A 24,387-nucleotide genomic window follows, 5' to 3' on the forward strand; every position below is an offset into this window, starting at 1 on the left:
TGTCAGTTTTTTTAAGTACTCATCAAAGACATATAGCTATAGTATCTTAATGCCTCCCCATAACTGATTATATAATGATCGATAGGATGGTTAGCTGGTATTAATAGAGATAAACGTTAACTAGCGTACTGTATATGGACAAAATATTTGTAGAGGCCATTCTGTAATTTACCGTTTGAATTTACATTTATATGACATTTATTTCTTTCGCAGAAGCCTTTCTGTAGTTTGCTGGTCAGCGCAAATGATGCGTTAAGCCGTAGGCCGAGAGCATCAACGGAACAACCCAATCAGTCACTGCAGTATGATAAAATTTAACTTGTTATAGGAATGAAATTCATAAACATGCATATGTATAACCTAAATATATTAGCTGAGTTACGTTTTATGGAAGTTTACATGTACATTGATAGCTGCATGGCTATTTATCAGAATACGCTGCTTAATAAATGTTAATTGATGTCCAGCTTTGGGATTATTTTATTGCGCTGTATTGATGCATGACCAGTAAACCCCGGATCACGTTTCCAGTTTAACGGCAGATAAGGGGGGGGGGGGGGGGCGCAGTGTCGTCAGCAGGCGGTAGCAGGGAGGTATGGAGCGCTGCGCTTTGCGCCTCATTCCGCTGGCGGATCCGGCCGGCGGCGCTTCGCTCGTCCTTCTCCGCACCATGCCGCCGTCGCTCTTCTGGCTCCTTGCCGTCAGCAGCCATCTGTACCGCGTAACAGGTTAGTCGGATCAATATAATGTGAAATTATCTTTTATCTGTCCCAGTGGGGGCTGTATGTGGGTCATTGGTACTCTTTTCTTTGGATTTTAATGTGATTTTCTCTTACGAAAGGCTAAATCATATATTTAGCTATAGATTTACAGAATGTACATCACTATTTTGTATTATAGATTATTCAGTTTAACTGCTGTGTGCCAATATGATTTAGTCATAGACATAATTGAAACATAATATTTAAAATTTAATTATTGTAATTCATTAATCATTAATCAGGTCAGCAAAGTAACACCCAAAGTAAAAATAAAACAGGAAAAAACTTTATTGACTTTAGACCAGTCTTGTCCACATTTAATTAAAGTGGTGTCTATAAGACTAGAATAAATACTAGCTTTTAAAGTTTTTAAAGTTATGTTGATTATTTTGAATGATTGACTTGTGTCTTAAGTGTCCTGGAGTACTTAGTTAATATGTAAATTGTTGCGTATCATGCTTAGAAAAACATTTTGATTGACATGACACTCCTAAATTAAGAAACATGATTAATCGCATTAAGAAACGCGATTAATCACAACTTTGGCACGGCCTGGGTTTAACGTTTCCTGAATTTTGTTTGTTGCAGTAGATGTGTTTTTAAACAAAGGTCCCCATGAAGTAAACATTGACATTCCCCACTAGGGTGTTGCTCATTATCATCATATAGGCCTAACGGCAATTACATAATTGAATCTCTGGTGTTTGCTTCTGCTGTTCATGATAAGCTACTTTAACGTGCTGTGTGGAGTCAGTTTGACAGTGTTTTAGGCCACGACATGTATGTGCAATAATACATCAATCCCTTAAAGACTTTAAATCGCTTATCCTGGGCTGGGTCGCGGGCATGTATAATTAATGCAAATAAATCGCATGGAAATAGTGAGAGTCTATGGCTTACTGGTAAAGATGAATTATTGGGGGGGGGGGGGTTCTCCCAAGTAAATCTTTGCCTAGGGGCCTTGATAAGCTTCATAATTAATTTGAAAATATACTATAAAATAAAGATGATGGTATTTAATTTTTACAGCCCAGAGAAACGACAACCAAAGGCACAAAACTTAAAAATCAATAATAATAATAATAATAATAATAAAACTTAATGTGTTTTGCATGTTATATATTTGCCTTAATGAATGCATTTGACTTGGAGAAGCTTTTGATTGGCCCTGTTTTGATCTTACAGCTGCCCTGACCTCATTCAGCCTCCCTGATAAGTCCAGCTGCCCCTTAGGATATTTCCCTTGTGGCAATTTGACCAAATGCCTCCCGCAGCTGCTACACTGCAATGGCGTGGACGACTGTGGCAACCAAGCGGACGAGGAATATTGCGGTGAGTGTCAGCGCGATTAGGTAGCCTATCGGGAAAGACTGAACAGAAAAAAATAAACGTAAACACTGGAAAAAAACCAATTCTGTAATCTTAGGTTGTTCCGAGTTGATACAATAACAAATGGAAACTCAGTTCATCTGTTTTTTGTGACTCTATGAAAGAGAATAGATGGGAATAGGCTACAAATTGTTAAATGTGGATTTCATTTTTGAAAAATGCAGTTTTGCAATGAAATGACCAACACACTCAATATCACGCACCATCTTTATCTATATAATGCATTTTTGCTACATATTTCCATTCATACGTTTTATCCATTTGTCTAGGTCAGGTTGTCATATTATTTACGTGACATTTTTTCTTATCTATTCTAAAATTGTTTGTGGGTATTGTTAAATGGCTCCTATCGCTGTAGTTTTCCAATATGTTTTATGCATTTTCCCTTCTTTTCTTGAAGCAATTGTGGTGCAGTGTCGCACTATAGGAATCACAAAACTTGCACTTTAATCTCTGATTTAATAATATTGAAAATGGAAAAAATGAAGTGTAGCAACTCATCCACCTTCTTCATGCAAAAATCAGTTATATCATGATAGAGCATGAACCTATAACTTCAAATTCAGTGATATAATCTTTACAATGATATGCAAGGATTGCTTCATGTTATGCTATCAACTTTTATTCTGAATGACTTTAAAAGCATTGTGAATCTATACCCTAAAAACATTATACCAAGAATGATCACATAGTAAAAAGCCTTTGGATGAATCTGACAAAAAGCATTTTTTAATTTTTCTTTAACAAATCTGCCTGCATCTCTTCCAGACCGTATCATGGTCACATGATTCTGCAGCCTATCCCAGGATGCACTGGGTGCGGTGCAGGGGTCACCCTGGATGGGACGCCAGTCTAGTACATTATAATGATATGACAGATGCAGTATTATTTGTGAACTGTAACCACACAAATTCAGGTTTTAAGACATTAAAATATTGCACTGTCCTGCTTTCTGTTGCCTAGGTGATAACAACGGATGGCCGAATCTCTTTGACAATTATTTTGGGATCCTCAGTGATGATTTCGGAATCAAGTCAAACAAATGCCGTAAGTGTGGATATTCTTACATTCAACACTAAGGTTAATATAAATATAGGTATGTAGCTTGTCGTGTGGAAAATAATGTTTGGATTCATATCAACCTCACTGCAGTGAAAAGAGGGAGTTTGGTGGCGGAATACTTGTACGTTTCGATGAAAACTGTGAGCCATCAAAAAGACTCATTATGCATATATCTTTCTTGTTGTTGTTGTTGTTGTTATTATTATTATTATTACTACTACAAAATTATGTTAGCAATTAAACAGAAACAACAGTCTGACCAAAAATGTTTATGAATACAGAACAGGAGTGTAACAGTACACACATTCGTACCGAAAATTTTAGGTACGGGTCTTTTGGTTCAGTACAGATATGTACCGATCGAATGCAGAGAGTCTAAAGAGGGTGCCTGAAACTTTTATGTGCATACAGATAAATATTTATGCTTGGTTTAAGTGCACCACAAAAACCAATGGATCTCACGTGTAAAATGTGAGACTTCACACCTAAATGCTTATCTGTTCATTTTCATGAAACACTTTCATGAAAATAGTATAATATACTTAGCCAAGCATAGTCCGCATCCTCCTGTCCACTTGACCCTCCTGCTTCCTCCCTAGTGTGACCCTAACAAACCACGCCTCTTCCTCATTTCTTACCTCTCGTTCCTAACCATCATCAGTTCAATTCAATTTTATTTGTGTAGCACATTTTCACAGCATTACATTGTCTCAAAGCGCTTTACATTATCCCTGCCCAAAGCCCCCAGTGAGCAAGCCAGAGGCGACAGTGGCAAGGAAAAACTCTCTAGAAGGAGGAAACCTTGGGAGGAACCAGACTGAAAGGGGGAGCCCATCCTCAAATGAGCAAGATGGCAAAGTCCTAATTCACACTGTCCAACTTTTAAGATTTGAATCTCAATGCGGGGGGCAGGCAGGTCCTGGTGCTGCTTCTGATGGCAGAGGAACAGTGATACAGCAGCATGTTAATCACTCCCAGCTGCCTCTCATTAGCTTCCTTGTTAGTTCCGTATTTACCTGCTTCCCAGTCCCGAGTACCCCAGTCCAGTCATTGAAGTTCCTGTTGCCTATGCCCTTCCTAATTTCCAGTCCTCCCGTTTTTGATCCCTCGCAACCCTGTTAATTTCCTTACCCTGTTCGTTAAAATTCAAATAAACCCCTTCTGACTCGATACAATGCCTGCCCTCAACTCCTTCATCCCTAAGGCATAACAGTCTGCTACATATGAAGACGTGTCTAAAATAATTCAGGCTGATCAAGCACAGTATTATGCACTACACACCAAAGCCAATATTTTATAAACTCACTCTAAGGTAGTTTACTCAGGATAGCTGTTTTGGCATGAATATTTGGATAATATATAAGATCACAATAATTGTGTGTAATTATATACAGCAGATTATTTAATGCTTATCTTCATTGTTTTATCTATTTCTGTGATTTTTTTCTTAGTTACTTTCTGGTTTATGTAATTTGGCCATCTACATCAAAGTACTGGATATTTAAATGCAAAAATACTGCATAATTTGAATTCTTTTTAATTTATTTCTACTAGGGCATTCATACTTTCTTTTAAAGGGCCTCTAGTGAGCAAAAGCAATACTTCAGAAAGCACATAATTAAACCAAAGTTTGTTTCTTAACCGCATGTAGAAAGTGGGTCGTCTTTAAAGTGCTGTGTGGTAACTAAACTGTGTAAATATACCTGCACGTACATGCTAATTAGGCCACGCAGTACTTACTTGTGTTCCAGTTCATAGTTACATATAAGTAATACAATGAGATACTAACTGTAATGCTTCCTGCAGACTGTCAGTCAATGGTACATTGACAAAGAGTAACGCTGAGTAACAGCATTAGACATTAAGAAAAACAGGAACAGTGAGTAATGAGGACGGTAAACAACACTGACTAATTCACGAAAATTAACATGAAATAAACCAAACCACAAAAACATGAAAAGCGGTAATGATAAACAGGGTGTACAAATGATCAACAGATTATCCCATAGGTGCCCTAACATTTTATAATAAGCAGGTGGTGAATAGCCTCGTGGCTTGTGGGTAGCTGCTTCTGAACCTTATGGTTGAGGGGCTGATGATTTTGTACATCCTGTCCGAGGGGAAGAGGGGAGAAAGTGGCTGTGTGGGGTGACCGGGGCCCTGGATGATGTCACGGGCCCTTATTGTGCCAACAGATGCCGGCTCTAAATAATCATTTTCCAGCCAGTTTCAGAAGCATGTGCTGCTAACTATGTATATTGTGATTTTACTGTTTTGATCGTCATCATTGGTGCATCACCAGGTCTCATGGTTACTATATGCTGAATATATATAAATTAAATATAACTTTTTATAATGGCAGATATTAGCAGTGGGGTGCAGTGGTTCCTAGCACAGTTAATTCATGCCACTGAAGACCAGGGTTCGAGTCTCTATATGTGTGGAGTTTGCTTGTTCTCACTCTGGGGTTTCCTCTCAAAGCCCAAAAAGCATGCTAAGGTAAATTGGAGTTGGCAGATTCTGTTACAGTGTGTGAGTGTGCCCAGCGTGTGGTTGGCACCTCATCCTGAGTTGATCCTTGCCCGGACCCAGTAGCTTCTGGGACAGGCTCTGGACCCCCTCAACCCTACGTAGGACAAGCGAGTATAGAAGATGGATGGAAACAGTAACGGTGAAATGTCCTTGTGTTTTATAGATGCGGGTAAATTAAGTGAAATCAGTCGTGAATCCATAGTTCCCTGACTTAATTAATGCCCTGCATCCTCCTCAGTGCTTGGAACTATCCCCGACCAATGTCACTGCCGAGGGCTGGAACTGGACTGTGACGGCACTCAGCTCCGGGTCGTCCCCTCCGTGTCCCCGACTGTCACTATGATGTGAGTACCGAAGCCAGCCGTGCCGCGGTCTTTGCGTTCTTGTAGGTGAGATACACCCAAGGTCTTGCCTTCTCTGCATCGGTAACTTAATTAATCAAGTTTTCACAATACTTGAACCAGAACTCTAGTTCCAAGTTTCTGATTTCCACCAGTAGGAACACAGAGATAAAACTGTAAGTTGCTCTTGCCAAAAGCGTCGGAAAAGATCGACTGTTTTTAGTTTGCATTGGATGTATCCAGCTCACCTGTTAGAAATGACCGACGGACAGGTGCGCGTGATCGAGAATGAACAAAGGCGGGGAGAGAGACAAACCGTAGCGCAGACACGGGAGTTCCCTGCCTGTTTTGCGGCACCAATTTTAGGCGATACTAGTTAATATCAAACACTTATTAATATTTATCTGTTTTTATTTCAGGTCTCTGCAGAGGAACAGGCTGAAGAAGCTGAATGCTGATATATTCTACAATTACAACAGTCTGCAAAAGCTGTAGGTTTTCCAACATTGTCGATTGTTTAAATCCTCGCACTTGATCTGGAATGTTACTGGCATCTGATTCAAGCGGCTTGTCATGACTGAGTCAAACCCGTCCTCTCTCATTATCCTGTATGACCTTGTATGTATACCTGTATATAGGCTGCTCATCTGTTTTAATACTGACTGTATGCATTCGTTTATGCGTATGCAACTGAGATCATCAGCTAAAAGCTTTTTTTCTCCTCAGTCAGTAGGTTAGATGAGAACCAAATTCTCCCAATAAGTTTGTTCATATTCTTAAAAGCAAAATCCTGGAAAATGTTGGGTGGGACCAACGCCACTGTTTTGAATATTGGGTGGGATGTTCACCTATGGATATACGACAGTCAACATTCAGAAACTTTATTTAGGATGATGCCGAAGCTTACTGACGGCCGTGTAATTATGTTATTAACACGGCTGGTATCACCTGATGCAGCTGTCAAGGATGCATCGTTTAAGGTCCAGCCGGAAGGCCGAATTTATATTCTCCCTGCATGTGTAGCCATCGCACAAAGATTCGGGGGTTGTTATCTGCAGGGAATATTCTCCCATTTAAATATTTTAACTCGTCATGTTTGCTGAGCAGTGTTGATGTTCTTTGGGTTAAAGCCCTCACTTGGAACTGAGCGAACGGCAAAGAAATGGGTCTCATTGCTCTGTAGCTGTCACACAGCACAATTCAAAGCGTAACAGTAAAGCCTGACTTCTGTACAATAAGCGGAATCTTATGGGTTGACAGTTTGATCCCTTTCCCCCTGAAGAGATTTCATGTTTCAGTCATCGTGTGCTGAATTCTTGGAGCGATTGTGTCGCATGGATGACTCTGAAGTGCTAGATTTTATCTTTCAGATATCTGCAGCATAACAAGATTCGAGCCGTGAGTCCCAGTGCGTTCAGAGGACTGTATAATTTAACACGCCTGTGAGTTCAACATGTATCTTTTATCCCATGTACCTTTGCAAATTCACATATATATATATATTTCACAGAGTTGCTATGATTTAGCAGTGGAAATCTGCCTACAGTACATAATAACGTACATGTTACAGATACAACAGAAGTAAAAGTATGACTGAGAGCATCATACTAACGTCAAACTATGGTGTGGTAGCTTTCCTGAAGGACGTTTTTGGGGGGGGGTCTTTGAATCTTTTACACCATCCATAGTAATGCTGCCAACATGATAAATGAATAATAATAATAAAAAATAATATTTTTGGCACATTGAGATTTTCTTTTTCTTGAATATAAATTCAGTTTTTGTTGTGGTACAGTTCAATTTGTTTCATCTTTGCAAGCAGATATCTCAGTTACAATAAGATATCGACTCTGAAGCCAGGAGTGTTCCAGGATCTTCATAAGCTGGAGTGGTTGTAAGTTTATATTTTCTGTTTTCGGCCTCTATTTGCACAACCTCTTTTTCCTTTGTTCTCTGATTTTCTAGGATTGTTTTCATTTGATTATGATGTCACAGTGTCTCCGTGGAGAGCAATATGACCTCACAATTCCAGGGCTGGGGGACTGAATTCTGTTTCCACTCTCTGTGTTTGGAGTTGGACTTTTCTCCCCACATCCTGTGCTTTGTGGGATAGGGCTGCTCAGGATAAGCAGTAGGAATATCAATCATTGGTTATTATGTTGCATTTTAATTCACAATTGTAATTTCAGTTACGTGATGTGCTACAGATAATTGCAGGGGAGGAACAGCAGCAATTAACGTTCGCGATTTTCGCCTCTTTTTAATTGCAGGATATTGGAAAACAACAAAATCAGCCAGATTTCCTCGCTGACTTTTTCTGGGCTACATTCGCTGGTGCTTCTGTAAGTTTCTCATGTTTTTTTTCTTCCTGCTGAGCTGACAGTGACTTATGTGGGTCTGACGCTTTTGTGGGTAACAGAGGGCTCTTCTGTCAAAGGGTGCTGCTTAACAACTCTCTCGGCCAGCTACACGATGACGCCGTATGTCGGGGGATGCCGAAACTCAACTGGCTGTACGTCCTTTTCCTGTTACCCCATTTTCCGAACCTTAGAGGAAACCCAACAAACATTAATTGTAATAATGCAACATTTCTTTTTCTGTATCCTGCAGTGTAAAGGTAGGAGTCGTCTTTTTCATTTCAAGCACTTGTATCATTTCAGCGACATGGAGGGGAATCAGATCGAGAGCGTAGGAGAAGTAACCTTCAGCTCCTGTAATATGCTGACCGTGCTGTAAGTGCATATTACTAAACGCTTTAAAATGTATCAAACTAAGAAGAGCAAGTTCTCTCCTTTTCCGATATCATAGCAGAATATATACACCTGAGTAGGGAAGATGTAAAGTTGCTTAGCATATTCAGTCACATCCTGTCGCTGGGCGCTGAGTGCACACACACACACACACACACACACACACACGCATGTACACACATGCACACACACACGCATGTACACACACACATAGTGCAAACAAGTAACTCTCACAGCTACAGTTTGGAGTGGAATTCACAATCACAAGTCTAAAACTGAACTATCAGTTCTACCCACTGATCTTCAATGAAAGACTTTTTATTTTATCCAGCCGATTTAGGGTTTTTCACCAAACCAAAATGTAACAAACTTTCCCCAAAGTTGTTTAGCATGCAGCAGCTCACAGTTGTGACTCCGTATGTACCTGGATATTTTGTAATTCAAGTAAACTACATTCCTTGCTGAAGACCCCAGAAAATGCAATTGTGGGGAACGTCTGTTTCCCAAAATTCCCTGCGAATTTGATTGCAATTTGATTTTTGTCCCTCTGTGTCTGACCTCTCTAGAGTTCTTCAGAGGAATAGAATCAGTGACTTGCACGAAAAGGCTTTCTCATCTCTGAGAAGGCTTGGGGAACTGTAAGTTTATTTTGATTCATTTAAAGGATGACAGTTTACATGTTTAGTTTGTTCTGGTTATAGACAGTTAACCTTCGATGCTGCATAGGAGGGTGTTATAGCCAAGTGATACTAATGTTTATGATTAGTATCTAATTGTCACAAGCAAGCGCACCCTGGCAGATAAAGGGGGGCAGCACGATAGAGAGACCCCTGAATTCATAAAATAATTAATTTTAATGGGCACGGTGCCCAAGGTAACATTTTCTCAGGGGGGGCAGAATTTCTAACTACGACCCTGGTTACTAGTAATAATATATTTACTTGTTCAAAGTAAGTCACCACACATTGAGTAAGTTACATAGTTCTAGTTAAATAATAGCTAAATAACTGGGTCGCTGAGGTACATGTGACTCGCAGTACAGTTGCGATGGAAATTGAGCTTTATTTATTCATGATATCGTTGCAAATTGATTTTTTTTCTCTTTGTTCTCAGGGATTTATCCAGCAACAGAATCAAAGCGATACCTCGAAATTTATTTGTCGATCTTGGTGAGCTACTACAGCTGTAAGTCTCTGTATTTTTTTATTTGTCGGTAGAGCGCACACTTAAAATCGCAATAATTAATCGTATTTATAATTTTTAGTAATCGTTACAATAATAATTTTATAATCATTTACAATAACAGAATGGGTTGGTAATTATCTGCTTCTTTTTTATAGAAACATATCATATAACCCTATTTTGGAGTTACAGCTGGACCACTTTGATAATCTGCATAAATTAAAATCACTGTGAGTTTCTTTCCTGGTTTATTTAATTTGGCTCTTTTATGCACATGCATAGATAAATATGTCAAGCATTTTTGGTGATCAGTGTTGACACACCACAGCACACAACAACAAAATGTGTCCTCTGCATTTAGCCCATATGTGACATCGTGACATAGCAGGGGGCAGCTAATTCAGCTCCCAGGGTGCAGTACCTTGCTCAGGGAATCTCAGTGGTGCCTTGCTGGTTGGGGATTCGAACCTGCAATCTTTCAATTACAAGTGCGCTTCCCTAACCATCAAGCCACCACTGCCCACATTTTGCAACATTTTATTGCAAATGTTCCTTTACCGAGTACTTTTGCTCGACTGAAGGAAATATAGCATCACTTAAGGTCAGACATCAAAGATGTTTCAGAAGCTGTTTTCAGGACGTGGCACCATGCATGAAATCACCAGTAAAATTAATATCTTCAAGGGCTCCTATAACCACTAAAAAAACATTTCAGTATTAATAACTTCTGATAATTTCTCCCTCTTCTGGAAATTGCTCTTCCAAAGCTATTATGTAGTTTTCCAGCATTATTAAATAAACAATTTTTTGCCGTGTGGAAAATCCTCCTTTCTAATCTGTCCTGGAAATTGAAAAATTAAAGCTTCATAAATAAAGCTTTGCTCCATAAATTGGACACACGCAGAGTGCTAGCGATATTTCTGAGTACTCTGGGAAAGTTTTAAAATCTTTGTTGTTTTCATTTTGGCTAGAATGTCTTTTGTATAAATGTTTGAAATATGATCTCATTTTAAATAATCAACAAATTAAATCACAATTTGAAATATGTTAATTCTATTAAGGAGGGAAAATAATTTGCTCTCTGACTAAGTGGAGGAAATTATCAGTCGTCACTGGTTCTGTGCGCATAATGGCACAGATATATACCTTCTTAAAATAGAGGCTTTTGCTTTTTTCTTTTATGGAAGTGGTCAGTGGGAAAACGGTTGTTTGTGATTTCCAGAAGCATAGAGGGAATTGAGATCGCGAACATACAGAGGAGAATGTTTGAACCTCTGAAAAACCTCACGCACATGTAAGTCTTTCATGTACATTTTGTATTAGTGCTGTTTTTGACTTGGAGTTATTAATGGCCTTGGGTCCTTTGCTTACATCATGCAGGAATATATACAGGGGTGGAGCCACAGGGGCAGTGACCTCAGCTGAAAGCCGATTGGGTCCTACAGTGCCTCGCCCCTGTCACTCACAGATTCAAAATATGTCATTGGCTAATGATAAACCATGCGGTGTTTCTCTTAAGAGGAATGGCAATATTACCCTGACCTTGTAATATCCCTGAAGCTCTAAATACAGTTGAAACCTGCACTATCTAAACTTTACACCACTGGTTTATTAACGCCCATTAAATCTAAAAGTGCAGCAATACTTCACAATTTAACGTGAAGGGAAAACCGTGAGCATTACAGTCAGCTGGTGCTATAAAATCCCTTGCCATGTTACAGAAATGCAGTTTATTCACAGTCGGTGGGTTTACCGATTCTAACAGATATTTCAAGAAGTTCCAGTACTGTGGCTACGCGCCCCACGTGCGTAGCTGCAAGCCCAACACCGACGGCATCTCCTCCTTCGAGGACCTGCTGGCCAACATCGTGCTGCGGGTCTTCGTCTGGGTCGTCTCGGCCACCACCTGCTTCGGCAACGTCTTCGTGATCGCCATGCGGTCCTACATCAGATCCGAGAACAAGCTGCATGCATTGTGCATCATCTCCCTCTGCTGTGAGTTCCTCTATGCTCATAAAATCTCACAATCTTTGGTCAATTCTGGGTTATTTTAACCGTGTTTGTGGAAAGGGTTCATTGGGATTAAGTGAAAAATTCTAAGTAAAATCAATAAATCATTGCATCTAATTTTTTTTTTTTAGATGACTTGCAACAACTTTTCTAAAATAGTGTTTGTCAACCCAGTCCTCTGAGACCCCCAAACAGTACACATTTTTGCTCCCTCTCATGTCACACCACACCTAAAGCAATCAATCAAGTAATGAAGAACACAGAATACCTGGTACTGGTGTGTTGGCAGCTGGGAAGGAGCGAAAATGTGGACTGTCTGAGGGTCCACAAGGACTGGGTTGAGAAGCACTTATCTAGAGGGACTGAAAGACAAGAAAACACAATAATCCAGTGCAGGGAAAAAACTGGGAATTGATAACTGAGTCATTCAAGAAATGTGATGGAGTAAAAATGTCTTGATCTTGACTGATACTTGCTGGGGCTGGGAGGCAGGTGACTCTGCTGATGGAGGTGAAACTCTTGCATTGGGTTTCAAACTACCGACCATGTCTGTTGACTGGATCAGACTGAGGAATCGGATCCTTTCTGTCACAAGCCAGATGTCTGGATGCTATGTGGAGGTCTGTGAGCCTGGGACCAGGTGGCCACAAGCAGGATGCAGAAGAGCATTATTTATCAATAGTCTGGAAGATATGAAAGTGGCGAGAGCCAACTGCAATATGGAATAGCCCATGTGGAATAAACCATGATGGTGTGATTAAAAGAGAGGACGCAGGAAGGCACCGTGCAGCCGTGAGGGAGACCCGAGATGGTCCAAAGCGAGTCGCAGAAAAGCTAATGGTAGGATTAGGTGGAGATCTGGGATGAGAACATCTGCTGCTTAGTTCCAGAATCAGCTCTGTGGTCAGGATCCAACTTCCACTCAACTGCTTTATGCATAGGATGAAATAAGTATTTGAATTTTAAGTCTAGGCTTACATACTGGGTGATTCTGAATACCAGAATAGCTTGGCATGGGAAGCTGGTCCTCGAAAATTTCCATAGTCAACAGAACCGTTTCACCACCAGGCCTTGTGCAAGGTGCTTAACCCACAGTTACTCCAGGGACTGGCTGGGCCCTGCTTTCTGAAAAAAAAAACACACGTTGCTTTGGTTAAAAGTATCTTCAAAATAAGTCAAATGTAAACAGGAATTCTTGGTACAATGAGAATGGCAGTGACTTACAAATATAATCAGTAGTTGTAAGGGAGCAGACAATAAGTATTGCAAGTCATTTAAATGTGAGAGGAGCTGTGAATGACGAAGAAGAACATGACTTATATTACCTATGTGAGGTTTGTGTAGCTGCAGTCCCGTTCAGCTGGAATCACATCAGTGCACAATGTAGGCAGCTGGACGACCTGACATGAATTTCATGTCTTCTACATTTTTAGATGCAATTTTTGGTCTTGGTAAGTGAAAACAAATTTGAGCTGTTTGTCTGGCTATATGTAAACAATGCAATTTAGCCTAATATGTAACTTAATAAAAATCTATAATGCAAAAATATGGATTTTAGTAAAAAACAGAAGTGATTCTTTAAATTTCACTTTACAGATTATTGTAATTGTAAGCAGCTTGACTGAATTTGCTTATGGGAGGTTGAATGAATTTTTTAAATGCTAGAAATGCATTTCAAACCCAGATCTGCGTGTATTGCAGTGATGAACCGTTTAGCATCCAGGATCAAACCCCCATCATTGAATAATGTTGCTCGCAGGCGTCAGCCCTGCTTCTCCATCAACCTCCTGATTTGTCTTCGCTCATGGGAGTTTTGCTTACACAAATATGTTTTGGTGACAGATTGGTTCAGAGAGATAGCCAATCAGGTTGTGGAGGAGGTGGGTCCAAGCAACTAGAAGAGATGTGATTGGTTATCTCTATGAGCCAATCGTTTTTCCATTTTGCCCTCAGATTTTTTTTTGCGTAAGTAAAAATCCTATAAGTTTTGCCTTCCCACAGGTGCTGACGGCCTGATGGGCGTGTACCTCTTTGTGATTGGAGCATTCGATCTGAAGTTCCGGGGGAAGTATAACCAACACGCCCAGAGATGGATGGACAGCGCTCAGTGTCAGGTGGTTGGTTCCCTGGCCATGCTGTCCACAGAGGTGTCCGTCATGCTGCTCACGTACCTCACCCTGGAGAAGTACGTCTGCATCGTCTACCCATTCCGGTATCTTGCCCCCGGAAGACGCCGGACCGTGAGCATCCTCGTAGCCATCTGGATCCTGGGATTTATCATCGCCTTCATCCCCCTAGTGGCCAAAAACTTCTTTAAGAACTTCTATGGTACCAATGGAGTATGTTTCCCCCTGCACTCTGAACAGCCAGAGACTGTTGGGGCTCAGGTGTACTCCATCATCATTTTCCTTGGTGAGTGCCACTCCTTTACAGTCATGAATTTATTCGTTCCTTCTCCCAAATTTTTCGTTTGCGTCGGTGTGGGGATCACAGGATTGTCTATGACTGGCATGCGTTTCTGTCCAGCAGATGTCGCTGCTGAGTCGCTAAGCAACTTTGCTCACTATGACATGATTTGTAACGCATGACGTGTATAATCACCGTGTTCTTTTACAGGTCTAAACTTGATGGCATTTCTTATAATCGTCTTTTCCTATGGAAGCATGTTCTACAACATTCAGAAAACGGGGACACGAGCTACAGAATACAGCAATCACATCAAGAAGGAGGTGACCATCGCAAAGAGGTTCTTCTCCATCGTTATAACTGACTCCCTTTGCTGGATTCCCATCTTCATTCTAAAGATTTTATCTTTAATTCAGGTGGAAATACCAGGTAAGATCCTGAATCAGTTACAATACACCTGTATAATTCAGCTTTAATGTGAATGATATATTATCTTAACTGAGAAAATATCATTTTACTACATCTATAGTATTGTTCAAGGCAGTCAAAGGAAAAAAAAAACTATTTCATATGAGAATATGCGCATATTAAGAGTAACACCATAAAAACCAACAAGAATTTCCTCTGTTCTCCAAAAATTTTACTGGTATCTTGCCAGATGGCTAGACGAACACCGCTTCAGTTCCCAAACCTCTCCTCAGGGGCACCTCAACTGTTCCACATATTTGTTAAATTTTATCACAAGCTCACGCAATCAACTTAAATAGTTTTAGCCGTCAGTAAGGTATTGATTAGCCATACGAGGTGAGCTAATGGCCAGGTTTAAAAAAACACATGGGAGTTTTTATGGCTGCCTAAGATTTTTTTTTTTAAATGATACTTTAAATGCATTATTAATCTTTTATTTTTGTTTTTAATCTTTGTGATTGTGTTTGGGTTCAGACCAAAATTAACATATACTGTATATGGTTTAGGTTCCCCAATTCAGGTTCTAGAGGGCCAGAGTGCAACACAGATTGCAGTTTCCCCAGCTCAGACACACCTACTAAACCTGGAAAATAGCTGACTATTGGATTCTGGGCCCGCAGGACCGGAATTGTGGAACCCTGATTATGGTCGTTTTTAATACCTTATATTGACAATAATCATTTACAGGGTTTTGCTGTTTATCTGTCACAGGTACAATCAGTTCTTGGGTGGTAATATTCATTCTGCCGATCAACAGCGCCCTGAACCCTATCCTGTACACACTCACCACACGGCCATTCAAGGAGACCATCCTGCAGGTGTGGAATAACTACAGACAGAAGAGACCCCAGGCTGACGGGCAGCAGGCCAACGTGCCATCCTTCACCTGGCTGGAGATGTGGCCCGCGCAGGAGTCCAACACCGTGTCTTCTCCAGGGTATCTGGCCCATCCTTCGGAGATGTCACTTACTTCGGGAAAGACTGACTTATTGCCAGAGAAAACTGTAAATGGAATTTAAATGCCAACGCTTCTGCAAAGACTCCTTTCCCGGCATCGTTCCTTAATGTTTCTTTTTGTCTATATCAATGGAGCACAGAGTCAATTAACAGTCAAAGATGATACAATCAAGATTACGGCAGTTTAATTAGGATTCCGGGAGGTAAATTTCAGCTGCTTTTGTTCTTAATTCCTCATGAGCATTTTTTCGATTAAAAGGGATCGTTTGTCAGCATTTTAGACCAATTACAGGACTCTCTAGGCATTATGAAAGGAACGCAAGTAATTTCCCAATTAGCAAAAATTGTAATGAACTGATAATGTACTTTTAAGCAAAAGAACACACAAGGGGTATAACACATGAAAGCAAAACAAATGGTTTCTGTAAGAAAAAGTATAATTTAGACTGTTACAGGGTACTTTTGTAGTATAAACCAAAACAAAGGCAATGGGATAAAACTATTTGCGTTTTTCATTAAAGCAAATTGTACATAATTTTCCCTAGAATGCAAAAAATGCATGTACTTTTTAAAATAAATATATGTAAGGGAAACTGATACTTTTATATCTTTGAATCGTGAAATACAAATATGCATTTTAACCAAGTAAATCTCAGTTCAGCATAAAAGGTTTATGGATAGAAAACATCATATGAAATCAGCCATTGTATGAAATTAAATTTTAATTTAGTGTGTTTTGTGAGTCCCTCATATACGATGTTTAACACTCTCTATGGGGGGAAAACAGTTTTTTTTCTGGATATGTAAAAACTCCACTATACCATATAGCTGTGTCTCCTGAAAAGCACAAGTAAACACGTTATTTCGGAACGATTACGGGAATATTTCAAAGCGTACTTAGTTAACTGCATACATGTGAGCGAACGGCCTGCATATGTATGATCGAATAACGCGCTGCCGCATCTATCAGCTGTCCGGGGCGGCCGGCATATCGGCATGATGTCCTCCCTTCAGCAAATCTCTCCACGCCTTGAGAAACTGCACGTTCGCTGAACTTCTCTCCGCCAGCTCCTTCACTTGGATGGCCATCACGGAGGTCGCGTGTAGCATGTGAGTCAACGACACCGCAGCCTGCGACAAAAATGTCAGCTTACCATCGTGCACCGATAAACGACCAACCTGGGAAGGACCCTATCAGGATCCCAGCACGGAATTCCCAGTGATGAAAGTCGACTACTTACATCATCTACCTGCACCTCAATTTCCTCTAACAACTCCGTGTCCGTGAGGTTAAACGTGTTCTCAGAAGCAACGGACAAGTTGTCAGACATCTCTACGAGTAAACAGTGATCTTTTTCAAAACGTCAACATTAAGTTCCTTATTTCCCGCGAAATATTTCGGCGCATGCGCAGTGCAGCTCAATGACGCATTGACAATACGTATGCCGAACAATGATGGATTAAAAAAACTGGTAATGGTTAATTAAACAATGTTAAACTCCGGATGAAAGCGTTTTGTCGGTGCTGCAGGGAGGAACTTTAATTTATTGGTGGATAATTTCCGTTACATCATAGCAAAATATTCCTTGCACACGCATAATGTATTTAGCATTGTAATGATCATTGTGGTATTACATTGATCATAGGAAAAGACGAAAATGAATAAAAATTTGTTTAAAATCTGTATGTTTTAATTTATATATACATATAATTTATATTCTTGCGAGACACACACACGCGAGTATATATGTGTGTGGGGGGAACGTTGGCTCGCCGCTAATAAAAACTACAAATCCCATAATTCTTTTCGCAACGCACGCTGCTGCACAAGTCACTTCCGGTTACGGTGGCATGTATTTTATAACATTGAGGGAAGGAGAGGGGTTTCTCCATGCTTATGTTGCTGTGTGCTAAGTGTTTGCGTTTAGTTGACCAAATGTCCTGAAGGCCATCCCTCGTCACCCACCCTATTGGCACGATTTTAGACCTTGATTAGTAAATACACGATGTTTCCTATGAACAAGATTGCAAAGCAAGGTACAGTACACATCGTTGTTTTTGCTTATTTTGATACTGGTTATTTGGTTAGATTTTACCCATACGGTTTCGAGTTACTTCTTTACATCACTGGGTTTAAATTAACAGCATGTCCATTTTTTCCGTATGATGATTTGTATGTTAAGTTACAAATCTCGGGTAGGGAGTAATAGCAATAGCTTAGCACTCCTAGTGGTCTTTATAAATGTAGGGTAAAGTTCACGTAATCGAGGTCATTTACTGCTCTGTGTTGCCGTTTGCAAATTTCCTGTGGGCGTAACTGGCTATATTTACAAATGCATATATTGAATCGATCTTTCTATGTGGCACATTTCCTGCTTTGCATTTTATATTAACTTATATAATATTCATTCAGATTTTTTTTACTCGCGATAGTAACACGTTTCAGGAATGATCTATGAGATGGATTTCCTTTATGATTAAGATATGTTATGCGAGCTTTCTTTCTTTGTCTGTCTAGTCGTACGTTTCCCTGACTTATCACGGTTCATTGTAAAGCTGCGTATTGCTCTGCCAGTGCACAGGTGCGCGCGCGTGCTGAATCTGCTGCAGAAGGAGAAGCTGTCACAGAGATGGGCGTCCACCCTGTCCCCAGTGCCCCGAGTCACCACCCACTACACCGTCTTCCCCAGGGACAAAGACCCGCGATGGGAAGGTGCAATGCCCACATTATTTGCGTTATCAATTTACTTTGCCCCGTGTTTGGCTTACTGTGTTTACCAGTGGCTGGGTGGATTTGCAGAGTAAGATTTTTATTGCATTTTGTAACTGACTGTTTAGGACACAGTAAACTCACAGACTTGAAATTGAAAAACTTAAGCTTGGTTCAGAGTAAGTTTGATTGATGTAGAACTTAAATTCTTAATAGTGGAGTTAATTGATTTGTAGTTGCTAAAATTTTCAGATTATTGAGTTGTTTTTTTTTCTCATTAGTGGTTGATGGGTGACAAAGGTGTTTAGGTGTAACATCAAAGATTATCAGAAATCAGCCTGTAAAGATCCTCGCTGCGTTTATATGACGGCAGTACTAACTTTGCTGCAGGCGTGGAGATGGAGCGATTCACCGATGAGGCTGACGTCGTGATCGTGGGTGGCGGCCCGGCCGGTCTCTCTGCCGCCATCCGCCTGAAGCAGCTCGCTAACGAGCACGGCAAGGAGCTGCGTGTCTGTGTGGTGGAGAAGGCCTCTCAGATGGGCGCCCACACGCTGTCCGGTGCCTGTCTGGAGCCAAGCGCTCTCAGCGAACTCATCCCGGACTGGAAGGAGAGAGGAGTGAGTTGGAAACATCAAAAAGAAAGCAATCACTGATAGACCATAAAGGACAATATGTGGCTTAATGGTTTGTTTCACAGTGACAGACAAGCGCTTATGATTGTATCGAATTGTAGTTTACAGTATATTAATCAGAGTCTACATAATAGTGAGATTACATTCTGTGAAATTTAAATATTGACTGTCTTTTTTTTAGGCCCCTTTAAATACACCAGTGACAGAAGACAAGTTTGCGATTTTAACAGAAAAGTCTAGAATCCCTGTTCCAATCCTTCCCGGTGAGTTATAACATTAAGATCATGCTTTGGGATGCACAAGACCTTAAGGACATTGTTTTAGGAGCGACCAGGGACAATTGTGTTTTCCCCCCCCCCCCCCCCATTTTTATTAAAAGTAAAGTTGTAATGGGTTTCTAAACAGCAGTGGTACTGGAGGAGATTCCTGTCTTTTCCCCGGTCTGGCACACGTGTGGTAGATAGTATTACATGCAGCCTCTCACAGGAACCTGCAGAGGATTCATAAGACGTGCTGCGTGTTTGCACACCTGTTAGTTTTTATATCGCTCCTGTGCCTTTATATCTGTTTAACTGTTTGTTTAATCTGTTGGGCGAAATGTGTTTCTAGGACTTCCGATGAATAACCATGGCAACTACGTAGTCCGCCTCGGTCATTTCGTGCGCTGGCTTGGGGAACAGGCGGAGGAGCTTGGGGTGGAGTTATACCCCGGTTACGCCGCTTCAGAGGTACCTTTGAATCTTTTTGTGTTTAATTCATTACGTCTAATGTGTTCCAGAGTAGTTTCTTTGAGCTGACGTAGGGCTCAGATTACTACTTACGCTGAATCTCCCCTTTCGATCAAAGGTACTGTTTCACGAAGATGGGAGTGTGAAAGGAATCGCCACGAACGACGTGGGGGTAGCTAAAGACGGATCGCCCAAGGTGAGCTTCTCGACGCGTCCCCGCAGTGCTGCAAGTGTTTACGTCAATCAGATACGCTTCTAAACTGAGCCGTTCGGTGCCTAATAGTGAAAGAATCCACTTGCCGCGATGCTTCACTTTTTGCCAGGTAATCTATCCAATCTGACGGTATTGTGTAGGTGTTCGGTTTTCTCATAATGAAACGCGCGCCATTCTTTTGATTGCAGGACGTGTTTGAGAGAGGCATGGAGCTCCATGCCAAGGTGACGGTGTTTGGAGAAGGCTGTCACGGCCATTTGGCAAAGCAGTTGTATAAACGTTTCAACCTGCGCGAGAACTGCCAGCCGCAGACCTACGCCATAGGCCTTAAAGAGGTAGGCCTACCTTCCATGCGTGTGGTTTGGTGCTGTCTTATGCATTCCTGGAATCACTTACACTATTTATTATGATACAAATACAGGGCTGATTTCTGTAAGTCACCTAATTATTCCTTTCGTTGTCTTTGTCGCAAGTCATTCCCTTTTCTTTAATAATTTTCGATATTTTTAAACATTCCTGCCGTAATGAATGGTGCCTTGTATTTACTGTAGATATGGATTATTGATGAAAAGAATTGGAAACCAGGAAGAGTTGAACACACCGTGGGCTGGCCCTTGGACCGGCACACGTACGGAGGGACGTTTTTGTATCACCTGAATGAAAAGGAGCCTTTGGTAGCTTTGGGCCTTGTGGTAAGTGGTGTGTTTCGTGTACAAGACTTGTAAGATGGTTTCGGGATGGGAGGAGTTTCTAACACAGCTAGCCCCACCCACTAAGTTGTCAGTAGTCAGGGTGGAGTTCGTGATAAAGCTTGCTGTGTTTGCCTTTCTGTATTTATTTTGGACATCTTGCTTGGCGATGGTATTTCTGATCACCAAAGTGGAGTCACTTCAGTTGTGCCCTAACTTTTCCATTTTGCACGTATTTGTTATTCTTGTTTTACGTTCAACATTTGTTTTAGTTGTGCTATTGTTTGTCTGTACTGCAAACCCGGCAACTGTAGCGTAAGAATTTTACTGTGCTCCTCGGAACACATGACAATATACATTGAAATTTAATTGGCGTTCATGGCGTTCTGTCCACTTATCAGTCCTATTTTTCTGTGGGTCACCATGTCTAGACTCCTGCAGCATCTGTTGTCTTTGATTCGTCACACCAATATCCTGTGTAGTTGAAACTATATTGAGAGTTTCTAGCAAATGTAAAGACTGAGTAAAGCCATGAATTTATAACCAAGGCTGCCTGTAAATTGCTACCGTCTTAGGTGGGCTTGGACTACCAGAACCCATATCTGAGTCCCTTCAGGGAGTTCCAGCGATGGAAACATCACCCTTCAGTGGCATCAACTCTGGAGGGAGGAAACCGGATTGCTTACGGAGCCCGAGCCCTGAATGAAGGTGGATTCCAGGTAGGCTGCATCGTGGAAGCCAGGCTGACTGCGCCCCCTAGTGCCTGCAGTCCTCATAGCAGAATGACATCTGCCTTGCAGTCCATACCCAAGCTGACGTTCCCCGGAGGCCTGCTGATAGGCTGCAGCCCCGGGTTCATGAACGTGCCGAAGATCAAAGGAACCCACACGGCGATGAAGAGCGGCATGCTGGCGGCCGAGTCCATCTTCCAGAAGATCACAGACGAAAACCTGCAGTCTGAGACGGCTGGTAATCCTCAGACCCGTCTGACGGCAGCAGGCGTGGCTTTGAGTAGCTAGTGATGGTGCAGGGTCTGTACGAACCTGTAGGGGTTCATGACTTTATCCAGAACCACTTATTTTTTCTTTTTTATCTTATAATTTAGGAGTTTATTGATCCTCCCTTTGGGGGGGGAATCATTGGTCCAGCAGCAGGTGATTTTGTTTCAACCACCCAGTTGAGTACTCTGTGACTTCTTATACTCGACTGGTTGGTTGAAACAAAATCTTGGTCTGGATTTCTACTCTCTGGACCGGAAAAATGTGACTGTTTTTGGTAGAAAGTGTGCCCTTATTTTATGTTCACTATGGGCTAGATCAGTATATAGATGCAATTTCTAGTCAGACACACAAAAATAAAACCTGTGAATTATTCCTGCACGTTGTTCAAGAACTTCTGAAGGCACGTGTTGATGTTTCCTGTAAAATGCCCCCATGTTCTAGAGTAACAGCTGCCCCTGTTTGTTACAATATGTGGCACTTTAGCCGCAAGTGATATGTATGCACTGGAAAAATGTATCCCAAGGAACTTTAACACTTAATAATTTATTGAGTGTAAAAAAATCCAGCACCACGCTCAAGATCACTTTTAAGGTTTGGGATACATTTATTTGTACTAGTTATCAGTTTGGATTCTAAAATGGCATCTTAAGAACTTTCAGGTGGTAGTGTCAGTTTATTTTATTATTTTAAAACATTTTGCACACGGTGATGACTTGTCTTCCAGGAATTCATGTGCCAGGATATGAGGACAGCTTGAAGAACTCCTGGATTTGGAAAGAGCTACGTGCTGTTAGAAACATACGACCTTCATTCCACAATTACTTTGGACTGTATGGGGGAATGTTCTACACTGGCATCTTTTACTGGATCTTACGCGGGAAAGAACCGTGGACCTTAAAACATATAGGTGAGAGACACTACTGTTCTGGGGAAAGTCTTTTGAGCTTGTGTGTTGGTTCAACTAAAGCAGTGTTTCCCAACCCAGTCCTCAGGGAACTCTGGACAGTCCACATTTTTGCTTCCTCTCAGCTCCCAGTGCACCTGCACCAGGTATTCGGTGTCCCTGATTGGCTGGGAGCTGGGAGGGAGCAAAAATGTGGACTGTCCGGAGTTCCCCCGAGGACTGGGTTGGGAAACACTGACCTAAAGAATGGGCAGTTGAGCAGCGTTGAGGACTTTGAGCAAAGAGCCGTCGTTCTCCACGGTGTCTAGGTGCAGATGCTACGCAGCTCAAACCCGCGAAGGACTGCACCCCCGTCGAGTACCCCAAGCCTGACGGGAAGCTCAGCTTCGACCTCCTGTCCTCTGTAGCTCTGAGTGGCACTAACCATGAGCACGACCAGCCCCCACACCTCACCCTCATGGACGACAGCGTCCCCGTCGCCAACAACCTGGCCATCTACGATGGGCCAGAGCAGCGATTCTGTCCAGCAGGTATGGGTGGGGTTTTCAAAGGTCCACATCTGAGAACCAAAATACACAACTGGTTGGTTGAAACAAAATCTTGGTCTGGATTTCTACTCTCTGGACCGGAAAAATGTGACACTTTTTGGTAGAAAGTGTGCCCTTATTTTATGTTAACTATGGGCTAGATCAATATATTTATTCTATCATGTTCAGGCCGACAGGTTTGGTACATGGAACACACTATAAAATCCATCACTGATAAAATACACCGTCGTAACCAAATGTAATTAGGCATAAACAGCCTTTATCTACCAAGGATGAGTCAGTATCTTGACTAAAGTTGTTGTGTACAACTCCTAGCTGCATAAACTGCACGTGTTTGTTCATAGGTAAAGTGCACATTTCTGGGGGGGGGGGGGGGGTCAAAGAAATATTTAACTTGTACTTTAACATTTCAGAGTTAGTCACGTCATTGCAGTGCGGCTTTGCAGTGCACTTGGCATAAACTGCACTAGCAGCATATTTTTAATCAGCAGATGTTGAAAAAAAATGTTTGCAAAATAAAACAATCCACTAAACTGTACTGCAGTAATGTTGATGCAAAGGTTCAGAAGATGGATGGAAAAGTCGCGATAAGCTGAATCGCAATTCAACGATATCGATACAGCTCTGGTATCGTGACTTCATTTTTTTTTTCCGTTCCAGGGGTGTACGAGTTTGTGCCACTGGAGTCTGGAGAGGGCATGAGGCTACAGATCAATGCACAAAACTGCGTTCACTGCAAGACTTGCGACATCAAGGACCCGAGCCAGAACATTAACTGGGTGGTACCCGAGGGAAGCGGGGGACCAGCGTATAACGGCATGTGATTTTTCAAAAAGTACGTCGTCAGGCATTAACCTGCTGCTCTGATCCCACTGCAATAACACATTATTCATCGTGACTCCTCATAACACTGAGTTTAATGTTGCCGCATTTTGACTTTTTATTTAAAAAATAAAAAAAAAATACGATTTGTTCATTGCCAAATGGACAGTTGTATATAGAGGACTATTGTTACATGGTAAGATGATGTGTATAGCTCTGTAATTTTATTAAACTCTGATTTATTTCAATGTATGGATGTTTGACGTAACATTAGGAAG

The 24,387-nt window shown here is 41.3% G+C and overlaps 2 protein-coding genes across 2 annotated transcripts; both read left to right on the forward strand.

Moving 5' to 3' along the window:
* Window positions 1–610: 610 nt before the first annotated feature.
* Window positions 611–16,555, forward strand: rxfp1 (relaxin family peptide receptor 1). The gene is made up of 18 exons (XM_023799176.2): window positions 611–728; window positions 1,947–2,093; window positions 3,114–3,197; window positions 5,983–6,088; window positions 6,505–6,576; window positions 7,456–7,527; window positions 7,908–7,979; window positions 8,356–8,427; window positions 8,523–8,597; window positions 8,746–8,817; window positions 9,402–9,473; window positions 9,949–10,020; window positions 10,176–10,247; window positions 11,240–11,311; window positions 11,783–12,012; window positions 14,029–14,439; window positions 14,644–14,862; window positions 15,613–16,555. Exons 1-18 carry the CDS (start codon window positions 671–673, stop codon window positions 15,918–15,920), a joined length of 2,286 nt encoding a protein of 761 aa, XP_023654944.1. The 5' UTR covers window positions 611–670; the 3' UTR covers window positions 15,921–16,555.
* A 1,151-nt stretch (window positions 16,556–17,706) lies between these two features.
* etfdh (electron transfer flavoprotein dehydrogenase) lies at window positions 17,707–24,357 on the forward strand. Its single transcript, XM_023799241.2, has 13 exons — window positions 17,707–17,895; window positions 18,434–18,571; window positions 18,959–19,188; window positions 19,385–19,466; window positions 19,813–19,931; window positions 20,050–20,127; window positions 20,334–20,480; window positions 20,697–20,837; window positions 21,410–21,553; window positions 21,635–21,803; window positions 22,560–22,742; window positions 23,048–23,269; window positions 23,948–24,357. The coding sequence occupies exons 1-13, from the start codon at window positions 17,865–17,867 to the stop codon at window positions 24,109–24,111; spliced, it is 1,848 nt and encodes a 615-aa protein (XP_023655009.2). The 5' UTR covers window positions 17,707–17,864; the 3' UTR covers window positions 24,112–24,357.
* Window positions 24,358–24,387: the final 30 nt, after the last annotated feature.

The sequence above is a fragment of the Paramormyrops kingsleyae genome, chromosome 25 (genome assembly GCF_048594095.1).
Source record: "Paramormyrops kingsleyae isolate MSU_618 chromosome 25, PKINGS_0.4, whole genome shotgun sequence".
Lineage (NCBI taxonomy): Eukaryota > Metazoa > Chordata > Actinopteri > Osteoglossiformes > Mormyridae > Paramormyrops > Paramormyrops kingsleyae.

Excerpts from the sequence above, each read along its gene's own strand:
- rxfp1 (XM_023799176.2), top strand. The coding sequence starts at position 671 with ATGCCGCCGTCGCTCTTCTGGCTCCTTGCCGTCAGCAGCCATCTGTAC. Across the intron at positions 14,440-14,643 it reads CTCCATCATCATTTTCCTTG|GTCTAAACTTGATGGCATTT; the intron begins GTGAGTGCCACT and ends GTTCTTTTACAG. Across the intron at positions 14,863-15,612 it reads AATTCAGGTGGAAATACCAG|GTACAATCAGTTCTTGGGTG; the intron begins GTAAGATCCTGA and ends TATCTGTCACAG.
- etfdh (XM_023799241.2), top strand. The coding sequence starts at position 17,865 with ATGTTTCCTATGAACAAGATTGCAAAGCAAG. Across the intron at positions 17,896-18,433 it reads GAACAAGATTGCAAAGCAAG|TGCACAGGTGCGCGCGCGTG; the intron begins GTACAGTACACA and ends TTGCTCTGCCAG. Across the intron at positions 19,467-19,812 it reads CCCTGTTCCAATCCTTCCCG|GACTTCCGATGAATAACCAT; the intron begins GTGAGTTATAAC and ends ATGTGTTTCTAG.